The following is a 16,383-nucleotide window of genomic DNA, read 5'->3' on the forward strand; positions in this document are numbered from 1 at the left end:
GGTGTTTAATGTTTAGTGTGGATTAAGAACCAAAACGCTGGGGCTTGGGATTTGGTTCAGTGGTGCTGCTGCCTGCTTCTTGAGCTTGATCCCTGGCAAAAAAAAAAGAATCAAAACACTAAAAATTACCATACTTTCCTTCTCTCCTGGTCTGTATGTGGTCCTACTGTGACTTCTTTCCCCTTTTTATTTTTTATTTTTTTTGGGCGGGTACCGGAGATTGAACTCGGGTCCTTGCCCTTGCAAGGCAGGCCACCGAATCGCTGAGCTAAATTCCCGGCCCCTCTTTCCCCTTTTTATTTCAGCAGTTGTGATCTTTGATTTCATACTTGGATAAGAACTATGTTAAGATGTGGTCTGTGTATGTACCAACTTCCCATGATGAGTGTATTTATTATGTTTTGGAAACATATACTGAAAGAAAAAAAAACTATGGATGAGCCCAGTATGGTAGTGCATGCCTATACTCACAGCTACTTAACAGGCTGAAGTGGGGAATCACAAGTTCAAGGCCAGCCTGGCCAAATTAGTGAGACCTTATCTCAAAATAAAAAGGGTTGGGGATATAGCTCAGTGGGAGAGTGCTCCTGAATTTGATCCCAAGTACTGCGAAAGAAATAAGAGAAAGACAGACACAGATGAGCCAACTGGGTGGGAGAAAACCAGACACATTTGGGCTCATTACCAGGCCCCTACCAGCAAAGCCAGGATACATGCATGGTCTGATTGGACTAGATAGTGCTGTAGAGGCTCTTGGGCTGAGTTGAGGAGTTCAGCTAAGGAACCTGGGAACAGCTTCATTATTGCTGGTCCATCTTCAGAGTTTTCAACTGAAATAGCTATTGACCAGGATCAACAGCAAAACAGGAATGAAGATACCACTGTAATAACAGCTGGACACACATTTCCCAGTGCAGAGTTACTGGTAAAAGGTAAATGAGAGAATGTATCTTAGGCCTAATGTAGCCACACATTAGGTTTAGGCTTGAAAGAATTGAAAACAGGGCAAGAAAGACCAGACTTGCCATAGGGAACAGACCTTTATCAGTTTATTTGTCACAATGGCTCAGGAAGACAAATGCCATCTCAGGAGCTGACCTGGAAGGCACAGTATCCATACATACTTCTAAAATATGACACATCAAATATAACAGAGGTTCCCAAACTATCTTGGTTCAGGGTGGCTTTTATGTCTAAATGTTTTTATCATAATACCTATATGCCAAAGCAAAAAAAAAATGCAACAGCTTTTTAATGAAGTAATTATATCTAAAAAAACCCTTATAAATATTTATATCCCATCAATTTAACAGATTTTAAAAAATAATACATATAAATAGAAATTTTTAAATACTTATCTTTTATTTTTAAGTAACTACAGTAATTACTGTGAGTTGGCCTCAGCACAGAGTCTTGGCCTAAACCAGTCAGATTAGCAGCAGATTCTGCCTGAGCGAGAGAAGGGCAAGAAAGCCAATGGGCCAAAAAGCAAGTAGGTAGGGAAGGAGACAGATGCCCAAATCCACATGTAGACTCTAGTTGTGTGACTGGGCTTATACTATACTTTATTTCTGTGAAGGAGGTAGCCAATTAGTGTCTTTAAGAACATTTTAAAGAAAATAGTAATCCCATCTCTGCAGGGTATAGATGCCTCTCACTGAGGTGAGGTTCTGAGCTGTGAGGCTTTCAGAAAAATTGTGTGTGTGTGTGTGTGTGTGTGTGTGGTGACTTGTGATATTGATGAGGTAGGGTATCTTTATTTGCAGGATACAAACATCTTATGTGCAGTTGATGACATTCAAGTGTTACTCGATGATCATGTGATAAAGATGCAGACCATGTGTGGCTCCCCATTCATCAAGCCAATAGAGACAGAATGCAGGGTAAGAGGAAATGGGTTTGCATGTTCTGTGATACACCATTAGCTCTGGGTTTCTCAGAGGAGGGGAGAGGTTAACAAAGTTAACAAAAGTTAACAAAAAAGCTTACTCTCTCCTGAATGGAGGAAAAAAAAAGACTGCAAAACTAAAATATAAAAATGATCCAAGTAAGCATATGGTTTGCCTAAAGACAAGATCTGAATACACCAAATACAAATATATTTGGAAAGTGTCTTATGAGCCTATGGTAATATAAAATATGAACTACTTGAAGGTAAAGGTTTAGCCTCCTTTGCTCATTGTCTGTAGAAGTGACAGAGACCAAGGATACAGACATTAGGTCAGACTGCCCGGGTTCAAGTTCTGGTTCTACCCTTATGATTGTGTGAACTTGGGCAAGTTACTTGAACTCTTGTGTCTTAGTTTCTTCATCTGTAAAATGAGAATTTGTTAATAACATCTACCTCATAATACTGCTGAATTAAATTTGTTTCCCATTCATAATGATTCAGACCCTCACTCATCACATAATAAGAATTATAACTACTCTTACTACTTCTGTCTTGCCCGAATGTGAGCTTCAGGGGCAAAAACTCTTGCTTATTGCATTTATGGCTATATCAACATTGCCTGCATAAAAGACAGTCAATAAGTAATTATTAAACAACTGAGTGAATGAATGAATGAATGAATCCATCCATTTATTCAGTCCCTGAGTCTGTGGTGCATTGGGGCAGCTAATGATTCAGATATGGAATGCTAAATTCACAGAAATGGGAAGAAAAGCTTGTTCGTGTGCAGGAAAATTTGGATGCCTGGTTGAAGTGCCAAGCCACTTGGCTGTACCTGGAACCCATCTTCAGCTCAGAGGATATCATAGCCCAGATGCCAGAAGAGGGCAGGAAATTTGGCACTGTTGACAGTTACTGGAAATCACTCATGTCCCAAGTGGTGAGATTTTCCCCCCAGCACACCTCTCCAGCAGGAGTGTGGGGTCCTGTACAGATGTTCCTCATTGTGCATGGTGGGCACATCCCTTGGAGCTGTTAAGTAAATTGGATATTTTCAAATTGGATGTAATTTCCATAATTGAGTATAATTCAAACATGGAAATATATAATATAGAAAGCAGAACATTTTTTAAATCTCTCTTCCTTAGAGGTAACTATAAGCAGTTTACATTATTTAGCTATCCTTTCTAATGAGGTAGAAAACTTTGTCATAGGATAGTATGATGTTTTTATAGATTGAGAATCCTATTAGAAGTTAAATAATTGTTTATGCTTACTCCGTTACTTAACAGATGTTTACTTGACACCTGCAATGACTCGGGCATTATTCTGGGAGTCAGAGAATCCTTGCAGCTGATAAGAATTTTTCTGTCTTCATGCAATTTGCTGTCTTATGAGAACATAAGCTTAAATAAATGAATAAAAGCTGCAGCATTTATGAAATAGCATTTGTATCTGGGACTGTAAAGGGGGCCTCCAAACATAGGTGACATTAGAGCAAAGCTTTGAAAAATGAGAATTTCACTGGGCATACAAGGCAATTGGGGCATCTGTTGAGAGGTAATATCATATTCCTTTTTAAAGTCAAATGTGCTCAAATTGGGACTTATTTACAAATAATTTGTCTCAAGGGAATGCATCTTCCCTGGTTGTTTGCAGGAGCAAGACAACTGAGAATTTATAAGGCCCAGCCAGTGGTGCCAATTTATTTTAGTTTCTTTGCAAGTTACAGAAGCCCACTCAAGGTACTCAAACATAAAGATGAAATGAGTGTCCTGTGGAACCGAAGGGCAGAGAACACAACCAGACCGCCCAAAATGATAATCTAGAATCCAGAACCTCTCAGGAATTCACAAGTACTCTTTCCATACTTCTGACCTCTGCTCTCTTTCCATGCCTACTTCAGTCTCTCTGCAGGGTGGCTTGCTCTGTCACTTAGTCACATGGCAACAAATAACCCCCACATAGCTCCAAACCCCCTAGTTCAAGGAGCCATCCCAGATCAGAATGTTATGATCTGGACTGTAAATCCCTAGGAGTTAAAATGTAATTGATTCAGTTGGTTTCAGGTGCCAAACCCCTATTCAACCCATTACCAAAGGAATGATATGTTAAATGAGCATTCACCTCTAGGTTGGAGATGGGGAGGATGGGACTAGGGAGCAGTTAATTTGGAGAGGGCTGATCACACATTCATGGTCATGGCCAATCTCAGAATTTGGGGACCCTATAATGATTTTAACTTTATTTTGGTGGAATCCAGGTGAAAGATCCTAGGGTTCTAGTGGCAGGAGACCAACCACAGATGACTGAGAAACTACAAGAAGCCAATCTTCTGTTGGAGGACATCCAAAGAGGGCTGAATGATTATTTGGAGAAGAAGAGACTATTTTTTCCCAGGTATCCAGTATTGTTTTCTTATTTGGTGTTATCCGTTGGAGCCATAAATGGGTAGAATTACATTTTCCACACTGACAGTTGGATTCGAGTTATTTATTCCTTCTTGGTTATGCTTTCTAGGAATGATGCCTGCCTTCATGCTTATTATCTTGTGAGGTTGACAGGATCCACATTTTGGCAAGTCAACGTTATTGTTGTCCTCAAATAAAGTGTTATAGTAGTCATGACTAAGAGCCTGGCCCTTGGAGTTAAGTAGTCCTCTTCTGAGCCCTACTCTTCCAGTTATTATTCTTGAGATCTTCAACAAATCTCATGGTTTAACACAATAAAATTAGGATATGGTAATAATGGCATCTTCTTCATATTTTTACTATGCAGATTAGTGAACTAATGCATGTAAAACATTTAACTCTTATACGATTTTGAGAAATTCCAGCTAAATTTTCTGCTATTAAAATTCATAGTTTCTTGTAGGTAAATTTATAAATATTTGACACTTTTTTCCACAGAAATTAATGTTCTGAGTAAAAGTCAAAGTAGCTTTTAAGGGCTACTTCCAGAAGGGATGGTCCTCTCTTGTGAAAACTTATCAATGTCTAGTTCATCATGGATGGTTACTCCATGTCATTTGGCTATGATCAAAATTTAGGTTTGATCCTAATTTGTCTTTTATTATCATTTTATATGGAGAAAAGGTTAATTCCTTGCTCCACACCAAAAACAAACAAACAAAAAGTGGGATTTTTTTTAATAATTCAGAAAGGACTTTGGTATTTGCTCAAAAAGGTGATATCCAATAGGACTTTCTTAATAATAGGAATGTTCTATACTAGTGTTCTCCAATATAGTAGCCTTTAGCCACATGTTGCTATTGAACACTTTAAATCCAGCTAGCGTGCTTGAGAAAGTGAATTTTTCATTTATTTAATATTAATTTTTAAATGTAAATAGCTACTTAAAGCTAATGGCTTCCACATTGGACAACACAAGTATACCACAAATATTGGAAGAAAACCTAACTTTTTAGCACAAAATTCAGAAGAGATTAAACTCAGGAAATTCTAGAGGTTTAGACTTTTAGTTCTATACCCACTGCTGTCATTCTTAATAAAGTACAAATAGCCAATACCAAGATAGCATTTACTTTGCACCGAGATACTGCTCAAGGTGCTTTATATTTATTAACTTAATTTTTACAATAATCCTATGAGGTTGGGAGTATTGTTATTATTATCCCCATTTTATAAATGACAAACAATAATTTTCTCAAAGACACAAAGTTGGTAAATAGCCAAGCTGGAATTCAAATCCAAGAAGTCTGAATGTGATTCTGTCATTTACCTCTCTGAGCCATATTTCCTCCCTAAGTTAATCTCTCTTTCTCTCTCACCCCCCACTCAACATTTATGTATTTTTATGAAATAAAATTACTCTCAGCAAACATTTTGAAAATGTTGTTAGTCACATAGAAGGGAGGGCAGGGACAAGGGGAAAAAATGAGAACCAAGATCTGTCATGTAAAGGCACAAGATCCCAATAATGAATATAACTGTACTATATACCTAAAATGTACCGATACACTCAATTAAAAAAATTTTATATTAAAAAAACAAAATGTTAAATAATGATGTTATTCATCTATATCCCTAAACCTTATTCATGTTCATGTATGTTAGAGACAAAGCAAAGTAAGTCCATAAAGATTACCTATTTGAATTTCATTTAGAAATGAGAGAAAATTATATCCCTATTAGATATTGGTTAGTCAGGCAGCAAATAATTATTGAATGCTTCCTACTAAACACTTCAGATACAGTGTATTTGTTTCTTTTGATGAGTAACAAATACTCTAAAACTTAGAAGCTAAACCATTTATTTAACTCAGAATTCTGTGGATTGGCAATTGGGCTGGGCTAAGCTGGTTGGTTGTTCTGGCCTTACCTGCAGTCACTCATGTGACTGCAGTCAACTGGCAGATTTTAGCCTTAGTCACTTGCCTGGTGGTTGGCTTCCTGTTGACTAGGGCTACAGAAGTAGATAGACCACATGTCTTTCATCCTCCAAAAGTCCAGTGAAATTTATTCACAAAGTGGTGGTCACAGAGCAGCAAGAGTAGAAGCATCAAGGCCTCTTGATATATAAGTTTGGACCTTGAACAAATTCGAATTAACTAGATTCTTTTGGCCAAAGTAAGACACAAAACCAGCCAAGGCTCAAGAGATGTGAAAATACACTTCAAAGCGAGCTCATTCTATGTTCCTCACTGAATATTGTGGCCCACTTTGTCACTAAAGACCATTTTGTCAGTAAAGACCATAATCACATGGTCCCTTCATTATGGAACTTTCAGCTTAGTGGTCCCAGTAGGAGTTTGAATCTTGAATATTTTCTGAAAATTTGTTGTTGATGCTTTTAGGGCTTGAGCAAGATATGAAGATATCTTATTTTCACTAGTTTAAAAGATATTAGAAGGCCTCTGCATGTAAATAGATTTATTATTAAGAGTTGCTTTTTGTTTCACACCTGAACATTTTCTAGCATACCTAGAAAGAAGCAAAGACAAGGAAAACTTCCGCCCTCCCTCTTTCCCCTTTCTCTTCTCTATCCCTCTTCTTGCCCAGGAGTTCTGAACACCTGGAATATTTTTAAAAATACAAATTTATCCTGGATCTTCCACAGATCAATTATATTAGGTTCTGTGGACATTAGAACCTTAGCATGGAAAGTTTTAGAAGCTCCCCAGGTAATTCTAAGGTACAAGAAGTGTTGAGAACACCTGATCTATTCAAGATCCTTTCAACTACTCTACTCCCCATTCCTGCTAATCTCACATATACCACCTTTCATCTTTTCTCTTGCTGTCAGAATCAAAACCACCTTCACCTTCTATGCCTCAGCTTCTTATTGGCATGTCACAGCATCTAATTCCCACAGGGCTGATGCTCATTTCAGTCTGATTTCACTCAGATAGACTAGCATAAATGAGTCAATTGATGCCAGTGCTTACGAGTACAAAAGTTCGATGGATATGAGTTCAAATCCTAACACATTTCCTTGCTAACTGTGTAACCTTGAGCAACTTATTTAACCTGAGTCTCAGTCTCCTTGTCTGTGAGATGCAAGAAATTATCACATCACATCATACTATGGAGGAAGGATTAAACAAAAGTGTGATGAAATTATTCAGTGTCTGAATGCTAGGCCTTAGATGCTGCGGAGAAGAGGCCTCATCTCTTCTGCTCACTGTTACATCTCCAGGGTATAATGCACTGCCAAGTACATAGTAGGTACTTAATAAATATTTATTAATGAATGAATGGTAACTCCATCTCAATTTTTCTGCCATGATGTAATATCCTATGATTGTTTCATCAGTCCCTTTTATTCCTTTCTAGAGCGTTGGCTGAGGACCAGAATATATTTTACTACATTTGGCTGTATACATTAAAATGAGAATATCCGCACTTGACCAAGTTTCAAATTTATGAAGAGTCTGTATTGATAATTCCTAGTAGATATATTGCACATACATTTGCAAACTGCAAACTGCAAAATGTATGGCAGTCCAAACGTCTAAAAACTTCTGACTTTGTAACTTCATCTCCTACTTTTCCTACCTGTACGCAGGGAAAATGTTTCCCATCATACATACAAACCTTGGAGTCCACTCATGCTGAATAATGTGCCTTGGTATTCTTAAGGAATCAAGTGTTAGCACAGAATAATATATTCACCCATTCATTATTCATTTAACCAACCTTTGTTTGGCATCTGCTTTGTGTTGAGGTTACTGTACTACTAGGCAAAGGAAATTGGAGGCAAATGAAATGGATATTGTACCTATTCTTGTGGACTTATATTCTAGTGAGGGAGATAAAAAAAATTACGTAGAACTGTGATAAGGAAAGAACAGAGATTCGGGGAGTGTGGAGGTGCTGGAGGGACATGACAGTGGGGCTGGGACTAGGGAAGACTCCCCAGAAAAGTAGTGTCTAAGAAGAGACTTAAAATGTGAGTAGGGATTGGCTAACCAGAGAACAGTAGGAGGAGTGTTTCCGAGAGAGGAGGTGGAATGTACACGACTCTGAAGATGAAAAGCACGGTGAGCTGAAGGTATAGCTTGGGGTTCCATTCCCAGCACCACAAAGGCAAAGGAAGGGAAGGGGAATGAATGGGAAGAAAGGTAAAAGGAAAGACAGCGTGGCAAAGTCCAGTAACTGAGGGCACTTGGCTCTAGAATGACTGGAATGGCAAGGTTAAGAGAGCAGAGCAACACCATCACCAAGAGGTTTAGAGTTAGCCCAAGGATAACGGGAAGGCACTGGAAGCCTCTTTTTGCTGTGTTCCAGGAACTTTATTATTAATAACAACTACTGCTGATTACTGTGCCAAATACTTCACATACATTATCTCTCTCACATAAATCTTCAAAACAGTTTACAGAAGTAGCTGTAATTATCTAGATTTGACAAAACAGGAGACTGTGACTCAGAGACTTAAAACTATTTGCCCAGAACTAGGTAGCTAGAAAGTATGGAAGACGGAATTTGAATATAACATGGTATAATTCTTTTCCTTTAACAAAATCATTTTTATCTTTCACCTCATTTTTAAATTGTTTCAGGCTTACAAGGAATTTTGCAAAAATAATACTAAGAATTCCCTTATACTCTTCATCCAGACTCCCCCAATGTTAGCATTTTACATAACCATAGAAAAATAATGCAAATCAGGAAATCAACATTCATAAAGTGCTACATAATCTGTTAACCCTTTAAATTGATTAATTTAAATCTATCCAGTTGTCCCCACTAAATATCTATATTTTCCTGGCCCACAGTCTAGTTCAGAATTACATGTTGCATTTTGTTTTTATACTTCTTTGTCTCTCAGTCTAAAAAAAAAAGTTTCAGGGTTTTTTCTTGGTTTGTTCCAGTTCATTGTATAATTCGTGTACAGTAAAATTCAGGCACTTAAGCCCACAGATCTTAGTTCTGTATGTATTTATTCCACCATCATCACCATCAAGATACTGAATCTTTTTGCAACCCACAGAAATGTCCTCATGCCCTTTGTAGTCAGCTGGCACCTAAGCCAAACCTGTGGCAGTTGCCTATCACTTTCCTGCCTCTATCATTTTGTCTTTTCCACAGTTTTATCAAAGTAAAAATCACAGAGTGTAGCCTTTGAAATCTGACCTCTTTTGATTAACATGATGGATGGAGGATTCATCTCGAGGCTCTGACTGGAGGTGAGGGAAAGGATGGTTTGAGGATGACAGTCAGGACCCTCGCTTGGGCCACTGGATGCTTAATGCTGTCAGTCACTGGAGTAAGGATTATCAGGAGAAAACACAGTTTAACCAGTTGTCTCCTCTGTTCCCTCATCAGGATTTCGTGAAAAAGAGCAATGAGCAGATTGCCCAGATTGTCGAGCTGGTGCGCGGGAAGCTGAGCAGCGGAGCTCGACTTACTCTTGGGGCCCTCACAGTCATTGATGTCCATGGTGAGCAAGGAGTCTTCCCTAGAGTGACTGACTCTCCAGGAATGGCAGCCAGGCTCACCTCTCAGGTCTTCTGAACGGAGTGATTCAGGGTTTCCTTCTCTGTCAGGGAGCATTTCTCCAACTGAGTAACTTGAGGGCATAAGGAGCAAAGCCAAGGCTAATGGACTTCATGTATCCCCATCTTAGTTTCCCTCTTATTCCCAACCCTGCTCCAGGAACCTTCCAAACAAGGTTCTTGCTAAGACTGTGATGGATAAATTCATTCTGAGTCACCACTTTGGTAAATGATCTCCTTGGCCCAATCTTTGCTCACATTTTTGAATTCTCACTAGGTACCAAGCTTTGTGCTAAGTAATTGCATTGTCTTATTTTCGTATACATTTCACAGATGAAGAACCTGATGCTTAGAGAGGTAAATAGCTTGCTGAGAGGCACACAGTAAATAGCAGAGGCTTCTCTGTCAGATTCGAAATCTAAGCAACTGGAAATGGGCAACAAGGCAGGGAGGGGGTAGTATCAATTGATTCTTTCCAGCTTTTCCTTTAAAAAGGAAGAGGAGAAAAAGGAGGGGAAAAACTGATGTCATTATATAAAAAAACCACCTCCACACCCTCTCCATTATCACCAAGGAAACTAGGGCTGGACTAGACAGGTTGCCTAGGAACAGCGTCTCTTGCTCACACACCCAGCTTCTTATTGGCATGTCACAGCATCTAATTCCCACAGGGCTGATGCTCATTTCAGTCTGATTTCACTCAGATAGACTAGCATAAATGCAGACAGAGAGGGAAGATAGAGGAGAGAGGAAAGGAGAGAGACAGGGAAGAGAATGTGCCCCTTGCACAGCCACATACCAAGCTGTAGGGATAACGCATGCAGACCAGCTTCTTTGGCATGTCACAGCATCTAATTCCCACAGGGCTGATGCTCATTTCAGTCTGATTTCACTCAGATAGACTAGCATAAATGCAGACAGAGAGGGAAGATAGAGGAGAGAGGAAAGGAGAGAGACAGGGAAGAGAATGTGCCCCTTGCACAGCCACATACCAAGCTGTAGGGATAACGCATGCAGGCAGGTGTGGTAACTGCCTAGGCTACCTCAGACTGGAGACTGGTTGGATTCCCAAACACAAGTATGCATGCACACACATGTGCATGCACACACATACACACACACATGCACACTGCTTGGTAAAGGTAATCCCACTCCATTCTCTTGAGATTCACTTTCCTCTGAGAACTGTCATACAGACCCTCTTGGTTCTCTCAAGAACCTGAGAAGGAATTAAATTCCTCAGGAAGGAAGAGCTGTGGCAATAATCTTCTTTGGGGAATCTTCTCTACAGAGTTTCGGATTTTACAATGATAAATACAACTGTGCTCCCAGAGAGGCATTAGACCTGCATAAGCAAGCCTTTGCAGAGGTACATTTCTAAGATCCTAATTTCAAGCCTACTGTACTAGCTTGGAGATCTCAGTAATGCTTACTTAAAACATAATTAATGATCTTACAAACCTATATCCACTCTTCAACTTCACAACTCCTGTCACTGAGAAAATTAAATTAGTTTCACAATCCTATGAGAGAAAGGAGAAAACCTGGGACTGTGTCTCCCATCCGGTTCCTCAGTCCCCCAGGTGGAAAGAGTACACGTAACCACAGACACATGGGACATCTTTCCAGCTAGCTAGATCCAGCAGACTGCATTCTCCTAAAACAGTGATGGCGAACCTTCCGGAGCTTTCAGTGATACAAACAGCCCATTGCAGCACTTGTGCCACAGATTTGCCACCACTGTCCCAAGAGATCCTAGAAGCCTGGAACATGGCCAAGAAGAAGTCCTCAGGGCTAATCCTCCAAAAATTGAGGAATAACAACAGCTATTAATTATACTTATATAAGGTTTTTACATGCTGAACATAGTCTCTCTCTGTATGTATATATATATATTTACATTTTACAGTTAGTTTTCAAAATAATCATAAAAGGTAGGTATTGTGTTGTTCCCATTTTACACATTATGCAATTGAGGGACAGACGGCTTGAATAACTTGCCCCAAGTCACATAGTCAAGTTCATGGTGGAGCCAGAGTGTGGACCAAGGCAGTGTGACTTCAGAGGATGCACATTTCCTACCTCTACTTTGTTTTCTGAGAGAAGCCTGCAGCAGATCTTCTGCTCAGCAAAGACAAACTTCTGAGCAATATAGCTGCCTGCAGGTTAGGATGGGAGGAGGCTCCTAAAGCCTGAAACTGAATGAGAGATAGTCTTGATAACATCCTCTTCTAGCTGAGGAACCCATGGAGAAGGGGAATTCTGATGGTTCTGTGTATGTGTTTCTGATCTGTATCCCTATAGCCCGGGATGTGGTGGCCAAGTTAGCTGAGGATAAGGTCTCTGACCTGAATGATTTCCAGTGGATCTCACAACTGCGCTACTACTGGGAAGCAAAGGATGTGCAGGTTCACATGATCACCACAGAAGCCTTGTATGGGTACGAGTACCTGGGAAACTCCCCACGGCTGGTGATCACACCCCTCACTGACCGCTGCTACAGGTAAACTCTGGGGCTCCCTCGCATAAGGGGTGGACAGAGACCTTCAGAGGGAAAAGACTCTGGGAAGGAAGGTTTCTTCAGGTGTTTTGGGCTTGTTTCCTCTACATTTCAGATTCTCAGATTTCAGAATTTTCCCTTTAGTCACCATAGTCCCAAAGAGAGGCCTGGAAACTAGCCCATCTGGCTAGAAATGAGAACCTAGGAGGAGTCTTAGTACAGAACACTGGTGCATGACATGGTACTTATTAGAAACTTCCACAATGGCAGAAATCAAGATGGTGCCTGAAGACCCCATGGGCAAGAAACAGACAAGGCAGACCAATGGCACAGGCCAGAAGAGGGGACTCTAAGCTCTCACCATGTCCCATGAAGAGAGATGGTCATTCTGCATTCAGCAGAGCCACTTTTCTTGGAATTCCTTACATTAGAAACCAGTATTCTATGAACTTGTCCATGCTGTGATGTTCAGATTTTCTTTGATTTTATATTTCATATTATAAAAACAATACCTAGGAACATTTTATCCTTTCAATATCCTCAATCATTTGTTTCCTAGTTCTGTGATTTCTGTTCATTCAATTTATTCTAGTCATTATTTAATCATTTATTTTTCAAAATAAATTGTAAGTATATTTACTATATTCAACATTAATAGTAAGGCTACATATATAGTAAAATTATTACTGGAGTGGAAGAAATTAACATATCCATCATCTCACATAGTTAACTATTCCTTATGCCACCTGGTGGCAAAAGAAGCTATAATTTATTTATTTAATCAAAATCCCAAATACCAACACACTTTGTTAGTTACAGTCCTAGTGAATAACCATGTCTTGAACTTCCCTGTGCACCATACATAATATCAAGGGCCCTTAAATCCAATTATATTTGGGGAAGACATTCAGCAGTCCAGCTCGTGGGTTAGCTGAAATTATAAGTCATACCAGTGGCTATGGAACCAGTTATGTACCAACATCATTAATTTCTGAGATTTATCTTGTTCCTGCCACATGTCAGGCACTGTATTCATTTGCTGAGGATATGGAATTGAGTCAAATACGGTTCCTGAACTCAAGAGGTCATAATTGGGTGGTAGAAATATATTTATTTTTACTATTCCTTTAGCACTGGTGATCTTTGGAATGTAGGGTTTATAAGTATTTTCATGTTTGTTTGGTTCATTTATGTATGTATTCCTTTATTTATTTGATCATTCAAACAAACATTTTATGGTGCTTCCCAGGTATCAAGCACAGTGTCAGGCTCTAAGTTTAAAGCACTATGTAAAACAGGATTTTTTTCAAAGATGATATATTTATTGGTTGTATAATCAGAGAGAATTTTAAAATTATATGTATGAATCAAAATCAATGAAAAGCCGGTTTCTTTCCTGCACCTCATGACCTGGGCACGAAATCCTATTGTCTTCCCCTTAGGACACTGATGGGTGCTTTGAAGCTGAACCTTGGGGGAGCTCCAGAGGGCCCAGCTGGAACAGGCAAGACAGAGACCACCAAAGACCTGGCCAAAGCTTTGGCTAAGCAGGTGGGGAAATGTCACTCATTGCTACCTTCTCTTCCCACCCCTCTTTGGACCTCAGTTCAGGAAACTGAGTGTGAGTTTCAGGATGATTTAGTGTAACAGGAGGAGTGGAGGAGCCCCTGCTTGTTCATTATTAGAAGAGAAGAGCCCCACCCCTGTTCAGTGGTGCTGGGTGACTCAAAGGTGATGGAATCCATCCTGAATGGTGGGCACATCTTCCTTCTTCCTAGTGTGTGGTCTTCAACTGCTCAGATGGTTTGGATTACAAGGCCATGGGGAAGTTCTTCAAGGGGCTGGCTCAGGCTGGAGCATGGGCCTGTTTTGATGAGTTCAACCGGATTGAGGTAACTGCTTCTATGCTGCTGAACAGCGGGGACAGAGAAGGAATGGCCTTTTTCTGGCCTCTCAGATCCTTAATGATAGGACCTATGTCTCCTCTGTAGTCCCTACATAACAGTAGATGCTTAATGAACTAAACATAAACATCCACAAGGGGCCAGAATGCATATTTTATACATAGATTTCTCCCTCCCAATCACATTAATTCATTTTCTGACTTATTCCAAAGTTTATTGAGCAACTACTGTATAGTAGCAACTTTGCATCTGTTTGTGATACAAAGATGAGGAAGAAGTGATCTTGCCCTCTAGATTGCTCCAATCTAGTAAAAGGAATAAAAACTAAATGAAGCAAATAGAACGTAATAGAAGTCTGTGATAGTGCTACAAGAAATACCATGAAAGGGTGAGTGATTAATTCTATTCGGGCAGAATATGGAGATAAATAAATGTAAATATGAGATTTGAATACATGAACACAGAATTCCTTTTATATGTCAAATACTATACCCACTGTTGAAACAAAGATTCCATATATTATAAACTAACACACACACATACACACACACACCAATTTTCCTTTTCTTTGCCAAGAACTTGTGTTCCTACTTTTAGTCATGGAGGTCTGGGTTCTCAGGTGTTTGGATTCTTTCTTTGCTGAGCAAGGGGAACCTGGCAAGCTCACACCAGCTGGGCTTCTCACTGCAGGTAGAGGTGCTATCTGTGGTAGCCCAGCAGATACTCAGTATTCAACAAGCCATTGTCTGGAAGCTGAAGACATTCATCTTTGAAGGTACTGAACTCTCTCTGAACCCAACCTGTGCCGTCTTCATCACCATGAACCCTGGGTATGCTGGCAGGGCTGAGCTGCCAGACAACCTCAAGGTAAATGAGCCTGTATATGCATAAACCCCTGGTGTATTTGCTAGTATTGAAACTTTTGGAGGTTCCCATCCAGTGATCTCATAGAGAAGCCCAAAAGTAGGAACAGGTGACAGTTTTTCAGCTGTGAGAAGTAACAGTGTAGCACCAATAGTAGAAAGTTGGTATTTGGCCTGGAGCCCACTCACCTGCAGAGACGGGTGCGCTCGAACGAGCTCCCCGGCGGACTGCGGCAGCCGCACTCGCCGCCCGTCCACGAGCAGCGGCATAGCGGAAGAAGAAACGGGACAGGCACTGGGAGGCGGCGGCGGCGCCCCCGACTTGGACAGCCCCGTCCTGTCCGTCCCGCCCCGCCGCCGATGTTGCTGGGAAGTGTAGTTGGGACCGAAGTAGTGTCGCGGAGACAGGCCCGGGAAAAGCAGGACGGGGCGCAAGGCCTCATGGGAAGTGTGGTCCAAAGCGGAATTGGAGCCGGAAGCGGGCCCCGGCCGGCCTCCTCCGCAAGGGGCGCTGGGAAATGTAGTCTTGCAAACGTGTGCGTAAGGAGAGGGTAACAGGGAGAAGTAGGAGTAGCAGCAGTGACACCCTTGCCTCAATTTTCACAGGGAGTGCAGCCTGGCCTGAGTACGGGTTTTGGGTTGCCAGCTTCCCTTCAGGTCCCTGCCCCACTCTCTGGTTCATGACTTTGCTCTTGCTCAAGCTTTGAGTGTCTGCTGTGCTACCCTATTGGATCATACACAAGTAATTTACTGATACCATGTTTATTTTTGAGGCAGTCTTGCTATGTAATTCAGGCTGGCCTCAAACTCGCGGCGATCCTCCAGCCTCAGCCTCTGGAATGTTGGGATTATGGGCATGTGCCATGATGCTAAGGTGACATAAACTGAGAAAACAGATCCATACTGTGCTAATCCTACACATCAGTAAACTGGTTCTGGCGCTTACCTGAAACTCCAGCCCATTGGGTGGTTGAGGCAGGAGTATCACAAGTTCAAGCCCAGCCTTGGCAATTTAGCAATCCAATTAAAAGGTCTGGGTACGAAAGTCAATTGCAAACCCTTGGGTTGAGTCATCAGTAACACACAGGCACACAAAATCATCAGTAAAACATGGTGCTTAGACGTCCATGGACACAATAAAAATGGGCTAGGGACTCTTGGGCTACAACCAATCCTCCCTTAGTTTACAAGCCCCATTAAACAAAAATACTAATAATCACAGAACTGACAGTAGGAGACACTCATGAGTGGCCCCAGCCCGTTTA

General features: G+C 40.7%; 2 protein-coding genes across 2 annotated transcripts in view; one reads left to right on the forward strand and one right to left on the reverse strand.

The window, feature by feature from the left end:
• The window catches only part of Tmem159 (transmembrane protein 159), a 97,494-nt gene extending 81,919 nt beyond the window's left edge, over positions 1-15,575 (reverse strand). The window contains exon 1 of the mRNA XM_033758512.1: positions 15,308-15,575. The gene's annotated coding sequence lies outside the window, so the exon portion shown is untranslated. The remainder of the gene's footprint in view (positions 1-15,307) is intronic.
• Positions 12,266-15,149, forward strand: LOC104855666 (dynein heavy chain 3, axonemal-like). The gene is made up of 4 exons (XM_033758737.1): positions 12,266-12,354; positions 13,794-13,902; positions 14,130-14,243; positions 14,946-15,149. Exons 1-4 carry the CDS (start codon positions 12,266-12,268, stop codon positions 15,144-15,146), a joined length of 513 nt encoding a protein of 170 aa, XP_033614628.1. The 3' UTR covers positions 15,147-15,149.
• Positions 15,576-16,383: the final 808 nt, after the last annotated feature.

The sequence above is a fragment of the Fukomys damarensis genome, unplaced genomic scaffold (genome assembly GCF_012274545.1).
Source record: "Fukomys damarensis isolate Sample0158 unplaced genomic scaffold, DMR_v1.0_HiC HiC_scaffold_34, whole genome shotgun sequence".
NCBI lineage: Eukaryota > Metazoa > Chordata > Mammalia > Rodentia > Bathyergidae > Fukomys > Fukomys damarensis.